The sequence below is a fragment of the Pecten maximus genome, chromosome 12 (genome assembly GCF_902652985.1).
Source record: "Pecten maximus chromosome 12, xPecMax1.1, whole genome shotgun sequence".
Taxonomy (NCBI): Eukaryota; Metazoa; Mollusca; class Bivalvia; order Pectinida; family Pectinidae; genus Pecten; species Pecten maximus.
The window spans coordinates 17,205,509-17,225,897 of NC_047026.1; the positions used below are offsets into that span (position 1 = coordinate 17,205,509).

The 20,389-nt window shown below is 36.4% G+C and overlaps 1 protein-coding gene across 5 annotated transcripts in view; it reads right to left on the reverse strand.

The window, feature by feature from the left end:
- LOC117339368 (tudor domain-containing protein 1-like) overlaps positions 1 to 20,389 on the reverse strand; it is a 49,825-nt gene that overhangs the window by 14,551 nt on the left and 14,885 nt on the right. For all 5 annotated transcript variants that reach the window (XM_033900921.1, XM_033900920.1, XM_033900918.1 and 2 more), the window contains 15 exons: positions 19,059 to 19,478; positions 17,985 to 18,050; positions 17,301 to 17,409; positions 16,970 to 17,030; positions 16,165 to 16,396; positions 15,664 to 15,800; positions 13,030 to 13,131; positions 11,167 to 11,385; positions 9,087 to 9,258; positions 8,696 to 8,780; positions 7,968 to 8,010; positions 7,419 to 7,523; positions 5,970 to 6,188; positions 1,508 to 1,688; positions 150 to 273 (listed from right to left, as the gene is read on the reverse strand). In XM_033900921.1, coding sequence (XP_033756812.1) covers positions 150 to 273; positions 1,508 to 1,688; positions 5,970 to 6,188; positions 7,419 to 7,523; positions 7,968 to 8,010; positions 8,696 to 8,780; positions 9,087 to 9,258; positions 11,167 to 11,385; positions 13,030 to 13,131; positions 15,664 to 15,800; positions 16,165 to 16,396; positions 16,970 to 17,030; positions 17,301 to 17,409; positions 17,985 to 18,050; positions 19,059 to 19,478 — 2,275 coding nt within the window. The remainder of the gene's footprint in view (positions 1 to 149; positions 274 to 1,507; positions 1,689 to 5,969; positions 6,189 to 7,418; positions 7,524 to 7,967; positions 8,011 to 8,695; positions 8,781 to 9,086; positions 9,259 to 11,166; positions 11,386 to 13,029; positions 13,132 to 15,663; positions 15,801 to 16,164; positions 16,397 to 16,969; positions 17,031 to 17,300; positions 17,410 to 17,984; positions 18,051 to 19,058; positions 19,479 to 20,389) is intronic.

The following is a 20,389-nucleotide window of genomic DNA, read 5'->3' on the forward strand; positions in this document are numbered from 1 at the left end:
CTTTTTAGATATCTATTTCTCAGGATCAAATAATTTCAAATAATTGAAGTTTATTTTCAATATAAAAAGGATTTGAGAGCAAACACTTAAATTACCAGTAGTTAAATAAAATATCACTAGATAGGATTCAAAAATTTCCTGAATATTACCGTTTAATCTCGGTTTTAGGCGTTTGATTTTCTTGTTTTGGAGAAAGAGCAGCATCTGCAGAGGCAGCAGCACCAACTTTCCTAACAACACCTGCCTCTACCAGCTTATCAGCAATATCACAACCTACGAAAGGTCAAAGATGTGATCAGTATATTCCTGTACTCAATCAGTATGTCATGCTCATTTCAAAATCTTAAATTCCTTATTTGCAGTCAAAAATGTACTACTGGATGGTGTATTTCTTCCAAGATTCTAACCATATTCAATGTGAACAAGATTTGCCAGGAGACAACATTGCTCAGAGTTGGTGGAAAATTCGGGGGGAAAAAAATAATTCTGAAGTAGGTCAATGTCAACATGTCCACAAATGCAAAACCAATACAAAGGTCTTGTGACAAGGAACACATGTCAAATATGTGTAACAGAGTGCATGATTAATCAAATTGAAATCACTGCCTCCACTAGGGATCGAACCCGGGACCTCTGGCTTACTAGTCGTACGTTCAACCGATTGAGCTAAAGAGAAGATCTCTCTAGCCGAGCGGTACATTGCGGCTATTATTTACCAGGGTTACATACTCCCTCTCCAGGAAAGAACTTGTCCTCGAGTTTTCCAGGGGTAATAGAGATGCTTTCGCAAGTAGCAACGAGTATCGTTCCCGAGTCCCTACATGGGCGCCAATTTAACAGAGCGCAGGATTAGTTAAATTTATATCACTGCCTCCACTAGGGATCGAACCCCGGACCTCTGGCTTACTAGTCTCACGTTCAACTGATCGAGCTAAAGAGAAGATCTCTCTAGCCGAGCGGTATATTGCGGCTAGTATTTACCAGAGTTACATATGAAAGGCCTTTCTTGTATGACTAACATGCTGTCATGCGGCTAGTATTTACCAGAGTTACATATGAAAGCCTTTCTTGTATGACTAACATGCTGTGGCCAATATTTAAGTTTTTTGAAAGTAGGTCCAAGGTCATGGTCAAGGTCAGCATGTTGGCAAATGTAGTTCCAATGGAAAGGTCTTTAACCATCAACACAGATTGTATAGCAATAGCTCCCCAGGACTTTGTCGTGGCAAGCTAAACGTGATCTTGAAAAACATCTTATATATTCAGTATCATTATCTATACTTATATACTTGCATTCAATTTTAAGGACACTGTCCTTACTCATTTCCCCATAATTCTGATCACTTCAAGGTTTCAGCACAAGTATGTTAAGGATTATTTGATCAAATTAATTCAATCCATCCCAACACTACAAAACAAATCAACACTACACAAGGAAATGGTCTGAGAAATTTACTTCCTATACAGAATTCATGACATTTTATCATATATGGAGTTCAATTCATACCATCAACATCCGTAAGCCTAACAGAGGTACAGGAGGCAGAGCGACCCACTGTCTCAGCGATGTAGGAGACTTGTGCCTCCCCTGATAGCAGGACGAGTTCTCGGAGTGTGGCTACAGCATTATCACTCCATGTCTCTTCTCCGGGTAAGGGTGCTATACCATCCAATACCAAGTGTACTCCCTTCCAAAAGAACAAATATACATTGAGATCATTTATTATTTTTTCATAAGATGGCCACCAAAGACGGGATATGTGTTAGTAAACATGCGATTAATTTCTTTTTAGGCAAGAGAATCTATTACAATTCCAATTTTTTTCAGACAGATGGCAGTTTACCATATACCTCCTACTAGTGATGTCAAATTGGTTGAAAATCATAATCGATTAATCGGTAAAATCGGTTGTCTGCAACCAACTGATGATCGGTTAATAATCACATCGGAACTTTGCCTTTATTATTTCTGCATTACATAGATTTTACTGGTCACATGATACTGTAACTTGCTTACTTTGTAATGTGACCATCTAGTAGTTTCTATCTTGTTGTTTAGACCACAAGAAACATTAGACAGGCTTACATTTTGTTCTCGCTGTTTGCATGTACTTTGAAATTAGTAAGTTCATGCAATGTTATCTGAGTGGCCGAAAGGTCGTCTGACATCTACATGTTTCACAACTCCTTATTATACAACAAATATAATATTGTCAAAAAAAATACTTAAGTACTTATTTATCTCATTTTTATGCTGACTTGGTTCGACTCTTGGTGGTCAAATACAAAATGTATCCTCGGTATAGCAATTCGCCCAACAAAATGAAAGTACAAACTAATATGAATAGTTGTAGGTGGCAACTACAGTATCACTAAATCCAGAATTATGACAAAAGCAAAATCATTACATCTAAAGTTTAAAATTATACAGTCAAACCTCGATGATTCGAACTTCGTTGATTCGAATTTCTCGCTGTATCGAACTTTTTGCTTGGTCCCGAATTTTCTCACTATATAACACTACTAACGAAACTATGTATGATTCAAATTTTTATAAATCGAAGTTTTCGATGTATCAAACTTTTTTCATGACCCGTTAGCTATGATGTTATAGGTAATTGACATCTCATGATTCAAACAAAAAATTTACCTGTACTGACCACTGGACAGGTGTTTGGCGGGACCCTTGCGGCAAGATTTCACACCTCTCCCCCAAATGCCCTGACTGACAATAGGGATAACGATAGCGTGTGTTGTCACTCCCGGTCATGGGGTTAATTAAGAATCAGACCAAATTGATAGATAAAAGGTGTATTTAGAAGCCATGACATTTGTATTTAGAAGCCATGACATTTAATCACTCCGGTAAAACATTTCGGTAGTCGTCTCTGATAATCTCCGCCGCCATTGAAATCAGCGGTCGGTGAGTAAATTTTACGGAACTGTAAAACAACCGGACCAATTTTAAACACAAACAATATTAGCGATGGCTTTACTCATATTCAAAGTGTCACGTTTCAAACTTATACATAAATATACAAGTAAATTGATTATTTGTCATTCAATCATGCATTCTCCATCCGATCGGCATTCCGTATTTTATATGCACATAACGTAAATGCACGTGTCTTTAGCAGAAAAGCCTAACGACTTACGTGAGTGTGCATTGTACTTCTTTTGCTTTATCTGTTAAACGCGACATAAGTGTTTTGTAACCGATACATATTTTGTTTAATTGATAAAATGCTTAGGTATAATTAATGAAAATAATTTTTATTTTGTTGTGTTTGAGGTATAAATTAACTAAACTTTTCGATGTGAGCCTGACAGGCGACGATCAACACGAAGACACTGAGGACATGTAACGTTAACAGATATGGTCATTATCAAGAAAACATTGATCTATTGTCAACCATGAATTATTCGAAGTCCCGCTGTTTCGAAGTTTTTCTGTTAGTCCCTTGAACTTCGAAACATCGAAGTTTGACTGTATATTAGCACCATGTTTAAAAAGCTCCTTCGAGTGTGAAATATCTTAATTATTAGCAGCGTGCCACATTACGTACAGCTTTACGTGATTCATGCTTCAAAACTATCATGCACGTACAAACGCACGAGGGTTCAATGCAGTAACGTAAAAATGGATGTAAAACAGGCCCAAGGGCCTAACAGTCATCTGACTCAAAATTAAAAACCCTTATACTATTGTAGTATGCATTCTCTGTAGCGAGAATAGTGGCAATATTTGCCATGGTGGCCATCTTGGAATTTAGACCAACCCTAAAAATAACAACACTTGATCAAGACTATCTCGGGATCATTCCTGGTAAGTTAGAGCTGAATCCCACTGCTGGAATGTGAGAAGAAGTTTGAAATAGGTGTTGTTCAGGAAAACCATGATTGCACCATCATGTTACAAAATGGCCGCCATGGCTGCCATGTCAACTTTTTTCGAGGCCGAAAAAAAGTTAAGACCAATTAAGAATCAAATTAAAATTGTCTGAAGAAAATACGATTTTATCTTCCCAATCATTACATGAGCCGCTTGCTACCATCTGAAATTCTGTATTTTGATTGACTGATGACGATTCACAGATCTATGTTATTTCCTAACCTGAATAATGTTTCCTGTTAATGTTACCAATCATGTTAATCCTGCTTAAAACACGAAGCCGTCCACAAAAGAAAAATGTTCACTCATCAATAGTCAGATCAATTGGAAATTAATTTGAATTAAATTATACTCATAAATTATCAATTCGTTTAAAATGGCATTTGATATTATTGGATCAATTTCCAGAATCATAGTTTAGTGACACCCTTCAATGCCAATGGTCTGCGAGACGCATAGGTTTGTTTCACGCTCAAAACACTGGATACATGGCAACGATCTCAGGGGAAAAGCAATAGAAAATAAATAACAAGAGGCCCATGGGCCTTAACGGTCACCTGAGATTTGAAATATTTCAGTTAATTTAATTTACCCTTTTTGGCCCCGCCCATCAGCCCTCAGGGGTCAGTCAGGGCCAACATATGCATATTATCAAACTTTCATCCCATGCTAAAAATGTTAACCAAGTTAGAATGAATTCCAATAGAAATCAAACAAATCAGTCAAAAATGTAATTTCCCTATATAAACTATAGTAAAATTTAACCCCTCCCCAGGGGCAAACTTATGACCCCCGGGTCATTAAATTAATAAATTTTAGTAGAGCACTTTAAGACCCTTCCAACTATGAAGAGTATTTGATTCTACCTTATTTCGGTCTTTAGAAAAAGATTTTTGAAATTTCAGCCAATTTGACCATTTTTAGCCCCGTCCATCAGCCCCTCCGGGTCAATCAGGGCCAACATGTGCATACCCTCAAACTGCCATCCCAAGCTGATAATGTTAACCAAATTAGAATGAATTCCAATAGAAATAAAACAAATTATAGTCAAAAATGTGATTTCCCTATATAAACTATAGTAAAGTTTACCCCTTCCCCAGGGGCAAACTTGAGACCCCGGGGTCAAGAAATTCACAATTTTAGTAAAGCATCTTAAGACCCTTCAAACTATAAAGAGTATTTGATTCCAACTTATTTCGGTCTTGAGAAGAAGATTTTTGAAATTTCAGTCAATTTGGCACTTTTTAGCCCCGCCCATCAGCCCCTGGGGGTCAGTCAGGGCCAACATGTGCATGCCATCAAACTGTCATCCCATGCTGATAATGTTAATCAAATTAGAATGAATTCCAATAGAAATAAAACAAATAAAAGTCAAAAATGTGATTTCCCTATATAAACTATAGTAAAGTTTACCCCCTCCCCAGTGGCAAACGTGAGACCCCTGGGTCATGAAATTTACAATTTTGGTAAAGCACCTTAAGACCCTTCCATCTATGAAGAGTGTTTGATTCCACCATATCTGAGAGTAGAGAAGAAGATTTTTGAAGTTTTAGTCAATTTGACCCTTTTTAGCCCCGCCCCTGAGGCCCCTGGGGGGTGGGGACCATATAATTTACAATTTTGGTTGACCTTTAGCCATAGAAGCTTCCTGCCAAATTTCATTGAATTTGGTTTAGGGGTTTTGGAGAAGAAGTCGAAAATGTAAATTGTTTACGGACGCACGACGCACGACGGACGACGGACGACGCACTACGCACGACGCACGACGACGGACAAAAGGGGATTAGAATAGGTCACTTGAGACTTTGTCTCAGGTGACCTAAAAAGTAAGTTCTGTTGTATTTTTTGCTGAACCGATTAATCGATTATGAGAGTTTGCAATCGATTGTCATGAATCGATTTTAGATTACAAATTGATCATCGTGACATCACTACCTCCTCCCTTACCTTTAGTAAGCTGGGGGTATAACAGATATATTCAAGCGATATCTGAAGGAAAATGAATTGCTGATTTAATCTTATAGCTGATGAAAGCAAAAAAATCAAAGCATGTGCTTTCAAAGCAGATTTGACGTACAGTCAGAGGTTCCAACTTCATAGCTGAGTTCAGTTCCTTCATTTGAGACAGCGAGACGCTCTCCTTGTTGCCAAATTCTAGATAGGTAACGTTGACTGTTCCATCCTCTCTTACAGAATCGACACGAGCACGATACCAGCCGACGTCTTTGGCGCTGTAAGCTGCATACATCTCACCCACCTTGACATCAGTTACGGAGCTCAGTTGTTGTCGACAAATCTAAATAGGTACAAATTCAGACCAAATACCAATCCATAATCCATACTGCAAGTACTGTAAACGAACATTATTGTTTAATGCAGTAAACAGTAACCTTTTAAGTTTAAAGTAAATAAATTGGCGGAAATAGATTAAGGAATTAATTGCAAATAATGTGAAATATCAGTGCCGTTTTGATATGATTGTATATATGTTTCTGTAAGGTCCTAAATAAAATTGGAAGTAAGCTGATCTATCTTGGATGGATACAAATAAAATGTCAGTTTTTTTCCTGGAAGATCTCATCAGTTATAATACAGTCAAAACTCTGTAACCTTATTATGTACTTTCCAATATCATGCACTATATATCTAGGCTATAGTTCCTTCACTAGATAGGCCTATTTCAACATATAATGCTGAAAATAGGTACATTGACATGTATATATTTCTTTGAAAGCCAAAACTAGAGTAGCTGATAAAGGCCTGAATTAGGAATATACCCTATTGAAACTGTAATAACTACTCAAAGCATGGTACTTAACAATGTGATAAAGTATAACAACCGGATAGAGGACTGTATCTTCATTGAATGATTGAGCCGACAGGAAAAGAAAACTTAAGCTTCGTTTTCAGCTTCAAACCGGAACACATAGATTACATGATAGGATAACACAGGCTGTATTTATTGTTACTTTCCAATATGTGTTGTAAGACTCCATAACTGTAACACCTAGCAGTTACAAGTATTATCCTATCACGCAAATTTGTGAAGCATTCCGTATATTTTTTACATACATGTTTATCAAAATTGGAATGATGCAGAAGAGATTATAAATAAGCAAGGCATAATTATCAATTTTATTTCACCTTTGATCATGTAAAATGTCATATCTTTTTATTTATTCATTTATCTTTTTTTGAATATTGTTTATGAAACTCAATTCTCTGTATTCTGTACTGTCTACTATGATGATAAAATCAAATTAAAAAATTGGTTGGGGTATTTACCGAAACGGAGAAAAATGGGCTTAAATTGGCATCATTTTCAGAGAATGGACCCAAATACATGTATATTTTATCCAAGCGCAAATGCATCATGTGTAAAATGTTTATTTGACCGAGAAGTACCTTAGATTAAGTTTTAATCATTCGTGATTTGTTTCGGTCCAGGTGAGCTAAAAACCATGTAAGAATACATTATTATTGTGACAAAAGACTATCTAATGATCAAGACATGAAGAAAACTCACTATCTTATTGAGGTTTTCTGTGATGGATATTCCGTGTGTGATCTTGTCCTCCTTTCCTTCTTGCACCCAGATTTCACCAGGATTTGACACATCCATTGTCAGTACCTATAAGTACAGCATAGAAACAAGGTTTTATGCCTAGAGATGAAAACCAACTTATTAGTAAAATGGCTCAAACTTCATTTTTTAGTCTTGCTATGTAGAAAATGTTCGAATTTCAAGAAAAAAAACGCCTATGAGCCTTGACAGTCATGATCACTCAACTATTAACTACCATGTAATCCTGGTTGACCGAAGGTGAAGTTTGAAATGTGTGTTCTTGATGAAATCCAGAATAGTAGTATCATGTTTACAAAATGAACAATCATGTTTTAACAAGGCCATAAAATAACACATTTCCTCAGTTTCCTTTCCTTAGCATCCTCACAAGTTTAGCTGGGTAGCACCAGTCAAACTGAGGCAGCTTAAAATTTCAAAATAGTGGTCATCTTGGATTTCTGACTGCCCCAAAAAATGAAAGATTTTTGTGACCCGTTTTGGTCTACTTACTGTGACTTTTTCATTCAGAGGAAGTGAACTGTACGGAAGTGGGCTGAAAACAAAAGGATGATACATTTCAACTTATAGTTTAGTGATAAGGATACCTGGGACCAAGTGAGAAGATTCCTTCAGACTAATATGTTTAAATATTACAACAAGGTAATATATTTCCATAAATTTTTGCAAAATATTTTGAAAACTCAATTTACAAAGTTCAAATTAAATTTAAAAAAAACTGAAATAATGGTGTATTAAATTCAGAGCTCAAACAGAACTTATGATCTTTGTGACTCAAAAGTGAACCATCAAAAAACAGAACTTTTGAAATTTTACTCACAGGTGAACTGACTGTGTATAACAATTCAATTTGTACAAATCGAATCCAACAGCTTTTCAATATCAACAAATAAGTTCAAGCAGTTTATCATTAAGTGAAAGAGGTCATTATAATGCCTCTGCTAGGGATTAAAGGCTTACGAATATGACTATCAATTGAGTTAAGTTCTCCATAGGTGAGGTGATATTCAGCAGTTAGTATTCTCCTTCCTTGTGTACACTAGTCTAAAATGGCTGAACCCTCTCATATCAATTATTGTTATTATAATAGAAAACATCTTCATTCCTAGATATTAACACCTCCTGTCATTTCCCAATATTTTACCAATAAGTTATTTAAATTCTTCATGCCCTTGAAACAGCTACTATGGTTCCTATGACTGCATTTAATACTTTCTCACCTAGAAACAGCTTCAACTGCTTGAGATGACCCATGAGGCACATCTACAACCCCAGCTTTCACAAGTTTTTCTCGGACATCTTCACCTGCAGATTTTTTTTACAAGCATGAGTGAGTAAGAATTTCAGCTTTAACCTTGATGTACTCTTTCTCTTTAAAAGCTTGCATTTTACGAAAAAAAGAAAATATGTTTTCATATTGACACAAAAATTAGTTGGAAAACATGCATAAAATGTAAAACTGAAACAAATGAATTATCAATATTAGAGTTGTACATTTCAGGATCAATATAAAGTCACTGACTTTCCATGCTACCTGGAAATCTTCCTCAGTTGTATATTATATTTATGTATTCACAGTATGAAATGTTTGCCTTTCCAACATGATCTAACCGTTTTGGTCCAGCACTGTGATGGTATAACAGTCTTCCTGTTTGGAGTGCACCTTGATACTGTACATCGCCCCTGTTACTAACGTCGGTGGTAAAAGTGACTTGAGTAAATCTGCTGCATCTCCCCAACTTTTTGTCTTTGGACTCACATCAGCTAGACTACATCTGACAGCCTGTTGAAACATATTTCCCCCAAAATTAGTATTTCTTTTGGGCCAATCAAATAAATACATATCCCACAGGAGGACTCCAGACAAACTAGAAAATGTCTAAGACATAAATAATGCCCCCGCTGCCACTTATCATCCCGATACAGTTTGGTGAGGATCGCATCAGCAGTTCCTAAGATTAGCTAGTAACATTGGGGACGAGACAGCACAAGACTGGGCAGACATGGGTAACAATATATGCCCCCCCCAATTCATGACGGGGGGGGGGGGGGGGGGGGGGGGGGGGGGGGGAATTCTATGGATAGTGGGTTCAGGAGAAAACAGTTTTAATAAAACACTTCTTTAGGTGGTGCCTGATTGTTGATTTACCTGGAGTGAGTGGAGTTGTTCCATTGGATAGATATTACTAGCATAGCCCTTATCAAACGGTTTTTATTTAAAGCATTATCTATGAACCATTTTGTAATTTTTTTATACATAGATTTATTACTGTACATGGTTACATACTATTACATGTTCAACCATTAGGTTTCTACAAGTCTAAACATTCGGCCAAAATATTAAATATTTGGTTGTAAGGCGAATTCTTTTCAAAAGAGATGCCACAGGGAGGAAAAGCGAAACATGGGGGATTTTCTTTTTATTGTTTTCTATAAAAAGCAGCATTTTTACACAAGATTATCTGATGAAATTAACATATACCATTCAAGACTTGTATTTGCCCTTATTCAAACATTTCTTATGGCTTGGGTGACTAACCAGTATAATTGACATGCAAACTTTTTTTACAATTTTTTTCAAGATGGAGGCTGCTGCATTCCAATATTTTTTCTCTCTTTTTACCATAAAATCAGCGAAACGGCACCCCTAAATGAGATGAGCACAGGCCTGAGAACCTTAGTCAGTATTAGTACATTTGTATATTTACATCTCCCAACTTGTCATAGGACAATAACAAATTAAGTTGTCAGTTTTGTACAACAAATTAAGTTGTCAGTTTTGTAGGACATAGGTAGACAAATTTCACAGATGTTGGATCATGTAAGAGGTCAATGATGAGGTCTTCAAAATACAGACAGTTAACAACAGCTGGAGGTAATTTATCAATGGAACCATAAGGTAAAACAAGGCCACCCCCAAGATTACTTATACACTGAAATATATCAACCTTTGCAAGGCATTGCAATGCAACATCAGTCACATACTGTTACAGTATAATTAATTGTTTAATTTCACAGAGCTAATATTTTGTGGCTGTCCCAGTCTTATCTAGTTGTTGTTATTAAATGTTATGCCATCATGCCTTATTAACCTTCTGCAGTAAACACTTAAGGGGGCATTCCTTCGTTCGCACATCAGAAACACGCACAATTTCATGTCCGAACGATGATTATTAGAGTGTTTGTGCCTACAAGTAATGAAATTAACGGTGAAATGTACAGGAAAAAGACATATCTTATACAAATACTGTATGTCTTTGCGGTAATTAGTAATACTTTGGGTCAAATTAAGAATTTTCAGGACTCAATACTCAGTCTTTGCGGTAATTAGTAATACTTTGGGTCAAATTAAGAATTTTCAGGACTCAATACTCAAAGAACTTTTGTTTATCTTGAGAGTGAATCTGCCGTATTAATGTAAAGATAATAACTTTTACAACTTGGAAAAAATACATATTTACAATACTACACAATATGGTTCAATACGATGTATTTTTTATAAGGACTGTTCCAAAATTATCGGTGGGGAAGAGGTGTGAGACATTATATCAGAAACCAAACTGCTCACCAAATATTAAAACATATCTAGTAAGTAATACCTAATAAATTTCATAAAACACCTAATAAATTTGAATACAAGTGCCTCTAATCCTTCCCACACAGATAGTTCTGGTATAGCTCTAAAGCTTACCACAGCTGGTAGAGTCGCCATACTGTCCTCCAACTGGCGAAGTTTGCAGAGTGCCACAGCTTCACTGTTACCATAGTCTACGTAGGTTACAGTGACCATGTCTGACCCCTGAAGGTCATCCACTTTGGCTCGGTACCAGGTTCTGTCTAAACTAAATTCGGCAGCATAGATATCCCCTACCACAGGGGATGTCACATGCTCTTTTTTCTGGCTATAAAACTGAAAGAAATTGATATCAAACCATGAAGGACAGCTTAACTTGACTCGCATCAATTCCTACATGCAACTCCTTCAGAATATTCATCCTCTCATTTATTGTGAAGTAGTTCATCTCAGAAAAATTTTCCTTTATTTTGTTCATAGAGGATCCTACAAAATTTATTAAACTCACAGCCATAAATGTAAGATTTTATTGATCATATAAATCATATACAGTGGACCCGTGATAATCCAGACGCCGATAGTCCGGAAAACTCGCAGTCCGGACGGAAATGCACGGGAACGGATTTCCGTAACGTTATTTGTACTCAGTAGTCCGGAAATTCGGATTTCGATTCTGGAACCCCATTTTGGGAACGCAACATACTTTTCATTAGTAAATTTCCCGCAATAATCCAGACAATTTTTTCACCACATGGAGGGAAAAATGTCGGGGCAAGTCACCCATGTAGTCATAGCGACCGCTGCCAGGTCATAGCCCCGGGTGTTTACCTGTGTTGCAATGTAGCTGTGTTTTTATAATGGTACATTGCTTTTCTTTATGATCTAAATGCTACAGTTTTAAAGGATTTTAAGCACAGTATAGACTGGTCTTGCTTTTATCAACTTGACGTACAACATATATTATAGTTATTTTACATACGGCAACTTTTATAGGAACACATATTGCTATTTCGTAGTTCGCAAGAATTTATGCACTAATACATACAGTACGTGATACGATAATTAATCAATCTCAAATACATGTAATAAATTCATGATTGGTAATTAACATCATTCACATTTAAACACTAAGGGGGGTTCGGTTACATTTGTATTGGGTAAGCAAGGATATCGGCTTGTAACACCGTTACGTATAACGAAATATAAAACAACTTTCACGTTACGTATAACGAAATATAAAACAACTTTCACGTTACCTATAACGAAATATAAAACAACTTTCACGTTACGTATAACGAAATATAAAACAACTTTCACGTTACGTATAACGAAATATAACAACTTTCACTTTACATGTTCTTTTAAAAACATTGTTTATTTTTTAGTTTCTACAAAATAAATCAAAACAAAAATCATATCAGAAATAAAGTGGGCTAAAAAGACTGACAATGAGACGTGTTTATGAAATGAAAGTATGTCATTTAAACGTCCCGCATTGTATATAGTCAAGGGAGATATCTCTTACACGACAATTTTTTTAGACCTGGTAGACGAAACTCGGCAGTCCGGAAAAACTCGTAATCCGGACAGTTTGGGCTGGGAAAGAAGGTGTTCGGATTATCGAGGGTCCACTGTATATATATTATTATATCAACATATTAAAATATATAAGTGAAAACAGTCAAATTTATTTCTATATAAGACAGAAAAATTCGACTCAGATACTCAAATTTTTCTCTGCAGAGAAAATAGTGGGACAAAGCATTTATGGTCAATTATACAACTTGGTAGAACTAGTCAGTTATGTGATAAATGTTGTTTCAAAATATTACAGCTGATCCCCCAACAAGTACCATTTCCAAAAATAAGCAATATACTTTTTAGGATTATATTGAAATAAGAATTATCATTAGTCAGTTCTAAAAGATAAGCCATTCATAAAGGAAATTTTGGGCTATTTATATATAAATTCAAACATACAGTTGTCATTTCTTGCAACAAATTTTCCAGAGCCAGGATTTTCTCTTGAGAAACCATGTAGACCCAAATCTTATGTGGATCCACCACCTCGGATACACAAACCTGGTAAACAATGAGAGGTAATACATGCGTTATATGTTAAATGCATTGTAATATTGCAAAAATCAGCCTCAACTTCATTTGGGCATACATGTAAAAGTAAAATGAGAAGAGCAGGTCCCTTACAGGGCCTCAACAGTCACCAGCGTAGAATTATTATGTTAAATTAATCTTTCATATTATTAAAGTAGGACTAACCAAAACAAGTGCGATCATTGATTGTGAAGCTCACTGACAGCAACAATCACACTATGCACTCATTTTTTATGTATGTATAAGCATGTCATTTTGAAATTGTACGCCACATATAATCACTCCTAGACCTCTAATGGATGTATAAACCAAATTAGAAGGGTGTGAGGTGTATTCTTTTGGACTTACAAGCTTTCCGAAAATTTACCCAAAAAACTTTCAAGTCATGGGGTGGGACGCCGACACGACGCTGGGGTACAACATTAGCTCACTGTTACTCGTAGCCGATGAGCTAACATGAGGACTAAAGGGCCTGCATCCCTCATCTTCATATTTCAGTAACCATGGCAAAATACTCCCACTGAAGTTATATACCAAATATTTGCCATGTTTCAACCAAAATAAGGACCAAATCCTGTAATTCTTTAAGAAGAAGGATTTTCAATTTTCTTTGGCTATATTTCCCCTATTGTGCCCCCTCTCTTGGCATCAGTGGAGCCCAATAAGGCTCCAGACCAAATTTCTTGAAATCCATTCAGTCGTTCAGGACGCAGTAGCAATTCAAAGGATTTACCTCAAGTTCCCCTATTGGGCTTTGCCCATGAAGCCCCAGGGGAGCTATAAGCTCTGTTTATACAAAATCTCCTTCACCCAATAAAGCTTCAGACAAAATTTGATCAAAATACATTCAGTGGTTAAGAACTAGTAGCAATTTAAAGGAAATGATGACAGATATTGGACAATGGACCATGGCATATGCTTACAAGCGAGCTAAAATATTTTAAAGTGATCAGGTTACAAAACACTAAAACTTCTTCATCCAATATCCAGCAAACAATATTTTGGACTGGAAGGAATTTCAGCAAATTAAAACTCCTCAGGAATTCCACTTCTCAGTCCCCAGGGTTGATTATGATCAAACGTTTGTAGGATCAGGGTTGATTATGTTCAAACGTTCGTAGGATCAGTGTTGATTATGATCAAACATTCGTAGGATATTATTATCTTCTCATGAATACACATTTGTACAATGTTATTCTTACTATATTCAAACAAGTTTTAAATTCCCAATTGAAAATGAACAAAGAATACCCAAATATATCATTTTTGTTTATAAACTATCATAAAAATAGATTATTTTACCTCTTCACCAGGGCAAATGTGGAACTCAGGGGTAATGAAATTTACCATTTCTATAAAGCAAATAAACACCTAAGCCTATTCAGTAATGAAAAGTATTGGTTTTCAATAATTATAGCATCTGGGTATGGAGAAAAATGATTCTTGAAATTTCACTTAATTTGACACATTTTGGTCCTACCTATCGGTCCCTGGGGGTCCGTCAGGTTCAATAAAACATGTACCCATACTATCAATTCAACAATGCTCAAAAATATGACTTTTCTCTATTTCCTCGAACAAATTTAACCCTACCCTAGGAAAATTTGAAACCCTGGGTCCTCAAATTAACAATTTTGGTAACGTTTGTCGTTAAGCAATAAGCCTAGTTCTATCCATGAAAAGAAACTGCTTCTGTTTTCACAGGTAACGTTCTAAAAATCCAGGGTTGGGTTCAGACTCTAGAATTGTCTGGATAGCATGTTTTCTTACATATCTAATTTTAGGACAGGAAAATTGGTCACATATCTTATTATAGGACAGAAAAATTGACCATGTTATGACTTATGCAGGGCTCAAAGTGGCGCCTATTTTAGTGGCCATGGCCCCTTAAATTCACCACTGGCAACCAGTTATTGACCTATAAAGTGCCTGCATGGCCACTGAAAATACTGTGTAAATTTGCGATTTGCTTAATCTTTCAAAGGTTACAGTCAATGCTAAAATGACATTCACAATCGAAAAAGTTAGAAGGATGTTATACTGATCTAAAGAATTAAAAGACTTTTTTTTTTTTTTTGATGTGGTAGCCAAATAGGATACCTGGTAAAAATATCCACTTTGAGCCCTGTTATGACTCTCAGATTTTCTCATCAAAACCAGGCTGGAGTCTTGAGGCCATCCATAAAAGAAATCTCAGAAATAATGCCTGGGCTTTTTCCGAAGGCTTTTTGGGGCCTTTATTGGGCCGCATTCCCAATTGGATTTTTTTTCATTTCAAAGCCCAATTCCCAAAATTTGCAGTTTACTACTGAAAAAATCTTTCCAAATTCACCAATTTTCTTCCCAAAATGAGACAAAAAGGCCCCATCCCAAACCAGTGAGAAAAAGCCCTAGCTGCTAGTCTAGTCAGTAATAAATGGAAATATTTTCTATTCTCTATCTCTATATTTATGAATTAGGACTTAAAATAACTGAATGCAATACAATCTGTATAAACTTCACCTCAACATCAGCGCCTATTGGCAGCTCTGGCTTCTCCAATGATTTCCCTCGAGCTTTCTGTGCTAATGGTGTTTTGGTAGACTCTTTTGTGTCAGCTACACGTCTCTGTACTTGAAGTGGAACCATAGCAGTAGCAGCTGTAAAATATACTTGGATCTTAAAGTAGCATTTAATCTATTCTTCCAAATCATTTTGCATGGGATTCAAAATCAAAACTCTGAATTGAAGTTTAGATCAGTAGTAGTATAGGTTAATCAAATAAGTAGATAAGTAATAGCCCTGTATCACAATGACCCAGAAACCCAACATCGTTTTAAGTTTTCAAATTTTACAGTACATTCTGAAAGGTATCTATAGAAAAAACGCTGCATAATTTGAAGATAATCATCACAAATCACAAGTTATTACTAATCTTAAAGCTATATTTATTTGTGAAGAAGTTAATATGTGATCCTATGTTCAACTATTAGCAATTCATATGAGCTCAGTACAAATCTAGACCTGAAAGTGATTCGCTATGTAATTCTTTTTTCTCTGGTTGTCGTGGTGATGTCTTCTTAGTGGGTGGAGACTTCACTTTAGCACTTGAAGACTTGTCAGGTTTGGGGGGAGTCTTGTCAGATTTGGGAGGAGTTTCTTTCTGTGCTTCTGATTGCTTCACTGCCTTGCTATTTGATTTCTCTATTGTGTTGTTCAATTTAACTTTTTCGAGGGCACCTCCATCAACCATTTTCTGGAAAGAGGAAAATATGTCTGTTTATATGTTTGCTGGGTTTATCGCCCTGTGAACAGCCAGGGTCATTTTGAGGCGGTGTCTCCTTGTAGTAGTTGGTGACTACCTCACTGAACAATATATTGGAGGCCTGTTGTATACCATCCAGTGCAATTAATGTTAAGTGTCTTGCCCAAAGACACAACCACAACAGTACAGACTGGCTATTTCTCAGCTTCCCCAGAAACATACACCTTTTCACTTCCAATCGGGGAATCAACCCAGCCGCGTAGGTGAAAGGCAAGTGTGTTAACACTGTGCTAACCGGCCACCCTCATTTAAAGACCATGTGTAGATTATTGTTTGGCTAAACATGTATCATCCTCTTTAACTAAATCATTATCATTTATCATTATTACAGAATGTCAGCCCCCAAGATTGTAATTCCACTAACCTATTCCAAAAGTTAACTGAAGTTCCAATCATTAGCCTTTCAATATAAACAATTCTTAATTCAAAATGCCAAGTCCTAACAAAAGTTAGGCAATTTATTTGGAATATTTACTTGGCAATGCCCTATACCTATACACAAACCTGTATAATATCCCCTCCGATACAGATCTCACCAAAGTCTTCATCTTCTTTTTCCATTTTCCTGAAAAGTAGATTCATTTATATAAAATACTCTCCCAGGCATATTTTGGCACTTGTTCTTAAACCACTTTTAGCTTACTATTTTGAAATTGATTTTTACGCAAAAATGAGGAAGGGGGCATATTTGTGGAGAGGTTTTCTGGCGGATAAATTAATACGATAGATGTTTCATGGCCTGCTTTATGGTCCATTTTCTGTTGTCCCCAGAAACTGATACTACAAGATGTGACTTTTTCAGTAAGACAATCTTATCCACTTGTGCTGTATTTACTTCATCAACGCCTGTATTTCTTTACATCTGTCTTTGTGATCATTCCAATGTGACATCTGGCACTCTACAGAACAGTAGGACGTCTTACATTTACTGCATTGAAAGTTCCCTGCAAGTGGTAAATCAAATATCAGACACTCTCAGACACTATGTACATAAACATATAGCTGAGTAATCATATGAAACTTCAGCGTGCGATGTGCCATTATGGATATCCATACAGTATTCAACAAAATTAAGTAGTCCCATTCTAGTCCCATTAGGCCACCAAACTTAACTGGAGTTTTGCCATAATATATACTGCAAACTGGGAAGATTTTATCACCATATAGTTTTCATGATTTTTCACACATTAAGAAGAGGGATAATTTAATAAAGTGTCAATGATTCACTACGACTAATGGTGTAAGTATCTCCCATGCAGTTAGTAGTAATTTCAAATTCTGAAAAGCATTTTCTGGCAGTTGTAAAAGATCCCTCGTGACCATACCGAATTAGGTTAAATTGAATCACATGTATATTGCCCTAATGAAATATATATCACCTAGCAGAAATTGATATCAATGGCCTCATAATTACCCAAACACACAACACAACCTGTGACATAAAATATTAATCTCCTAACTTAAGTCCTGCCTCAGAATAACAATTAAACAGAGGTGAATACAAGTAACTGGTTTATACCTGGATTTTCACAGAGTGCACATGGGCGTGTTTCAATCTTCTGTTTGGTGGACTTTGTTATACCCGCTGAAAAAACAATCATGGATATTTCTTGAAATGATCTTTACAAGCTTAAAACGTTAAAGAGTTATCTGTGCAAACAAAGTTCCCAGACAAAAGACAATCTTCTTTAGAATAACATACATCATATTTCTTAAGATGGAGTTAAAGACAACATTCAATTCATGAAAATCTTTCCCTTTTAACTCTTTCCGTACTCACGACGACTACAGACGTCACAAAAATGTGCTCTTGTATCCTTCATGACGACTACACACGTCACAATTAACATGCCTTCCATCCTTTGTGACGACTCAAATCGTCGTAAAACATCGCGAAAGATGTTGATATTACTTGCTGGTTTAGCATAGTCATACGAAGGAATTGACACGGAAATGATGTTTTTAAGAAATAAAAAGCAATGTAAATATTGTATTGATGGTATGTTTTACATACCAGAAGCATAATTCATTCGTTAAGATTGTCTATTTCAAAGAATTCCGCCGGTTCATGCCGAGCTGTTTACATAGCTACAAAATGGCGGCCTCAAATTTACTTTCGTTTTCTGCGAGATTGTTGAGGTGTTAAACACAATAAAACAATTAAAAACGATAATATATATATAATTGAGTAACGTTTATCATCAAAATAAGTAAGAAATACGTAAAATATTTTTACACACCGAAAAAACGATGTTTTGGCTGCGTGATTTCTTGCACATGTGTGACACATGTGCCGATTAACATGTCATTTCCCGCGATTCTGCCTGGCGATTTCGCCGTATTTTAAAGGAAAAATTGGGTAAAAGAGTTTCCGTACTCAGTACTTGTTCCATATGATAAACTTCATTTAATATTAAGCATTATACAACAGTAAAAGATCAGTAAAAGATCGTTTTATCGACGTCTGATGTGATAGCCATATGCTCCAATACACAAAGGACCTACCCAGCATTCACTTCCGGTAGCGACCGCGAAATTTGAATGAGTACGTAAAGAGTTAAGAGACATTTTAGTAACACCAAGTACTACCTACCCATTGAGTTCAGAGATTCCATACTACTATGGTGAGGGCGACAATCGGAAGGAACTTGGAAAGGACCCTGATACTGTTGAAGGAAGCACCCCCCTCGCCTGGCACCTCTGAAACTCTGGTTTGTAGGGGACTGCCCACGTCCATATCCCATCTGATGTTGCCTGGAAAAGTTTCCCTGTCCAGGCCCGTAGTAGTTACCCCTCGGATGGAAGTGAGGTTGTCCCTGTGCATGACCATATCCACTACCACGCCCATAGCCACGCCCATAGCCACGCCCATAACCACGCCCATAGCCACCTTGATACTCCAAGTCCTCAAAGTAAGGATCTTGGAAGTGATGACCTCCACGACCCCTCCTCATGCCTCCATAGTAGCCTCTTCCCTGCCCTTGTACTGATCCTTGACCTGGCATTATATTCTCTATAATGGTGAAACGTTCATTCAGAGTTGGACAGAGTAACACTGCAGGGTCTGCAGATTGCAGTTCATTCTCTATAGTAAGCGCATGTAAAGAAAGTAGAAACTCTTTGTCAATCACATTAATATTGATTTAAGATTACCTGTAAACTTCTGTTGTCCAGATTATATCAATTATATACATCTTACATAGTAAATATATAATCTAGCTATCAGGGACCAATCTAGGATTTAGGGGGAAACTACCCCTTTTCAGATATATAAATATAATATGAAGAATTTAAAGTGACTTCTTACTTGATCACACATCTTTAATTTATTTTACAATTAATATCCCAATCAACCCCACTAAAATAGATATCATATATAGCTACATAATATACTAAATTAAAGCTCTGTCTTCAAACTGTAGTGAACCTGTGATGTAAATTAATATTGGAAGGTGTTTTTTTCTCCAAAATACAGGTGTTTTTGCATTAATTTTTCCAAAATTCCTATGTTGAAGCCAGAAAAAAACACTGTATTTTGGAAAATTGAAATATACAGAAATTATGCACTACTTTGAAAGTTATCTTTCCAAGACTATCAAAATTGACTAAGAAATCATAAAGAGGGAATTGTCTTAACCCTTTGCCACATGTAAGCGCCTCTGGACGCCTTTACCCCTTGCCACATGTAAGCGCTTCTCGACGCCTCTGCATTATCTCCATGTAAGCGCTTCTCGACGCCTCTACGTTATCTCAATGTAAGCGCCTCTCGACGCCATGCCGGTTCGGTAAACTTAGACATGGAAAATCCTGTGATTGAGAGCGACACCTATCTGGAAATCCCAGATACTATTTTAAGAAGATATCAATGCATCGACCAATCAGATTTGTACACGTCATTCATACGTAAGTTTTTGAATAAATTAA